The 3,137-nt window shown below is 36.8% G+C and overlaps 1 protein-coding gene across 1 annotated transcript in view; it reads left to right on the top strand.

Moving 5' to 3' along the window:
* The window catches only part of NDUFS4 (NADH:ubiquinone oxidoreductase subunit S4), a 67,686-nt gene extending 66,244 nt beyond the window's left edge, over window positions 1-1,442 (top strand). The window contains exon 5 of the mRNA XM_019532052.1: window positions 1,228-1,442. Coding sequence (XP_019387597.1) covers window positions 1,228-1,331 — 104 coding nt within the window. The 3' untranslated portion in view covers window positions 1,332-1,442. The remainder of the gene's footprint in view (window positions 1-1,227) is intronic.
* The last annotated feature ends 1,695 nt before the right edge of the window (window positions 1,443-3,137 follow it).

The raw sequence follows: 3,137 nt of genomic DNA on the forward strand, positions 1-3,137 counted from the left end.
GAAGATGTTGAACAATATGGGTCCAAGGACAGAGCCTTGGGGGGACCCCACTGGTCACAGGGCACCATGATGAGTGACTTCCATCAATTACTACCCTCTGGGTCCAACCATGGAGCCAATTTTCCAGCCAGTGGATCGTGGTGGACCAAGTTATTTGCTTCTTAACACGTGCCATATATGAGACTTGTACTGAGGTCCAACCCTCATGTATAATAAGTTTATACTCATCTCCTCCAAGTCTTTATCTATGTCTTGACCTTCTTTTAGTTAGCAGACTTGTGTAAGATACTTAACTTGCACAGTGGTTCAGTGTGGAAAACTGTTGACTAGTTTATGTGCCTTCATGGCAGTGGTGATGAATTGGAGTAGTCATGAATGTCATGCCTAGGATTGCAGGGTTAAAGCCCTTTTTAATATAGAAGCTGCACTAATTGAACTTAAGGTGTGATTTTTAAGAGTCAAACTAAAACAGTTCATAACTCTGTAGACATACTTGCTTGTTTTGAGTTTAAGTTGCACATGTAATCTTGCCAATGTCAGTTAAGTCCATAGAAGCTAAGCTTAAATCAAGATAGTATCCATAAAGAGATTTCGCTTAAATTAGATTGATTGAGATCATGACTTTAGTTTATAATGGTGCAATATTATATGAAGACTTGATCTTAAGCCTTCATATCCTGTGTGGTAGAGGCAAGCAGGCCTGGAGATTTAAATGCAAGTACACCCCTCACCCCTTTTCCCTTTGTTACCTGTATTTTTGTCTGCAGTACTGTTTCCCTCTGTTTCATCTTATTTTTTCTCTCTGTATATCCTGTCATCCTCTCCTAAAATGCATATACACAACCCCAGAGTGTGGGAGTCTGCATAACAGAAGTGTAGACCTTTGTGAAGGGCCCCTCTTCTGTTGACTTATTTAGACGGCACACACCGGCATTATTGTCAGTTGAGTTCACTGACGACTATTAAGTTTCGAAATGGTGTACCTGGAAGGAACAGTGGAAGTTGGAGTATGCGATATGAGTTCTGACAATTAGGGGAACAGGCATATGTTATATTTATATTTATTCTGCTGTCAGCTACACAAGAGGAGTAGGTACATATCAGATATTTAGCAGAAAATAAATATCACTATTAAAACCTTTCAGTTGCATCTGTTTGTATTGCATTTGCTCCATATTGTATGTTGTGGATGTATTTAGTATTCTTTTCCTTTTTGCCTTCATCCAGGCTGGAGCTATACTCTTCAAGAGAGGAGGATTCCAAAACCTAAATCCAAGTCTTATGGTGCAAACTTTTCTTGGAACAAAAGAACAAGGGTGCCCACAAAATAGGTTGGCAATGGCTATCTCTGTCTGACTGTGAATAAAGTCAGCTGTGCTGTATTTATAGTTCATGTATAATACATTGCTTAATCTCCTAATAAATTTGACCTTTAAACTACAGATGCATCTTGTGATGTCTATTTAAAATGTTTTTTGATGTCTCCAGTTGAACCTGTTACAAACTTCCCTATATATAGAGGAGATTTGGGGTGTTCATACCTCTAGGAAATTGCTGTACTAGGAATCTATTAAAAGGAATGTTTGAAATCAGCTGTAACATTAATAATTGTCACTTGCCTTTCATGATAATTTTATAGTTCAATAACTTTCTTAAAATGCCCACCCTAGTATGTAGGAATTCTTAATAGAAGCTGTTCTGTTTTTATTCTCATTATACAAGAGAAATTCATCACAGCCTAACAGCAGGGCATGTAGAAGTCAGTTTCTGCTTATTATTTAAGCTTTTCTACAGAACTGTATGTGCTGTAAGCTCTTATAAGTACAAATTGATATTGTGCTGTAAATATGACTGCCAGAATATCTCATGTTTTGTGTACTACATTAGCATGTGTTAACTTCATAGGAATAAACAAATAATATTTAGTTATAGTTTAAAAGTTCAAGTAGCTGCTCCTTTATGATGGTACCCCAAAAAGCAATTATAAATACCAAGTTAAGTCTGAAAGCTCCCCATTTTAACAAGTTATCAGAATAAGTTGGTAGCAAATCCTGTCATATCATGGATGCTAATTGTACATATTTTATCACACCTGTTTGGGGTTTTTTTACTTCTTTTGTAACAACACAAACTTTCATGCTGAGGTTTCTCATACGTCAGATTCTTCATGCTAGAGCTCATTCAGTTCTAATACCATGTATGTCCCATTTTACCTTCCAATTTTCACTAAATCATAAATGTTATGTAGACAATTATATTTGCAGTTGTTAGTTTGATTTATCTATCACTTTATTTATCTCATTACTTTTTTCTGTAACTTGTAGTTAATAAATTGATACATCAGTAAATAATCATGGAAGTGAATTATAAATGCTGTACTGCAAATAGCTTTATCCCATGTCCCTCAAAAATTAGTCCAGACAAATCCTTTTTTTGCAAATGGTTACAGATATTTACAGGAAAAAGCCACTTGAAAATGATGCAACTGCAACTTATTGATACAGTGACCATAAGAGAACACACCCAAATATCTACAGTGACCTAGACCCAATAATATTTCTGTTAGATTTCTGTATTCCAGAATTGCCCTTTCTGCCAACTGACATTTATTTAAACTACTGTTTCTGAGCTAGTTTTAATATCACAGACTTAAGTTTCTGCTTCTTTATCATAGAAAAGAACTGCATTCCAGATGAGACCTACTCATCTTAAAGTCTACACACTGTATTGTACAGTGAGAGGAATGAGTTGAACAAGGAACCCCAAAGAGCGTGCCAACTGGAATGTTGAACAGCCCAAATTCCGTTGTCTCTGCACATATTTCAGACAGTCTAACACCTTGCTTTCCTCTAAGGAAAAACTGGTAATCCATGAGTGAGATATTTTTTGTCTTCTGCAAGTCACAAGCAGCAAGATTCCATGTGCTGGAACACTAGACCATATAGACTACACTGTTAATGTCAGTTAGGTCCCTGAAGGCATTCCCACTAGGAGCCTTTCAAAAGTACTAAGTCAGGTAGGAAATCAATGGAAGTTTGATGCCTTTGATGGACACAGAGGCTGGTGGCAGACATAGAAAAGAAAAAGCAGAAGAGGTGGTGTGTTAGTTCGACCCAGCTCTGTGACATCCATATAGA

Source organism: Crocodylus porosus, unplaced genomic scaffold (genome assembly GCF_001723895.1).
Source record: "Crocodylus porosus isolate Cpor-Errol unplaced genomic scaffold, CroPor_comp1, whole genome shotgun sequence".
Taxonomy (NCBI): Eukaryota; Metazoa; Chordata; order Crocodylia; family Crocodylidae; genus Crocodylus; species Crocodylus porosus.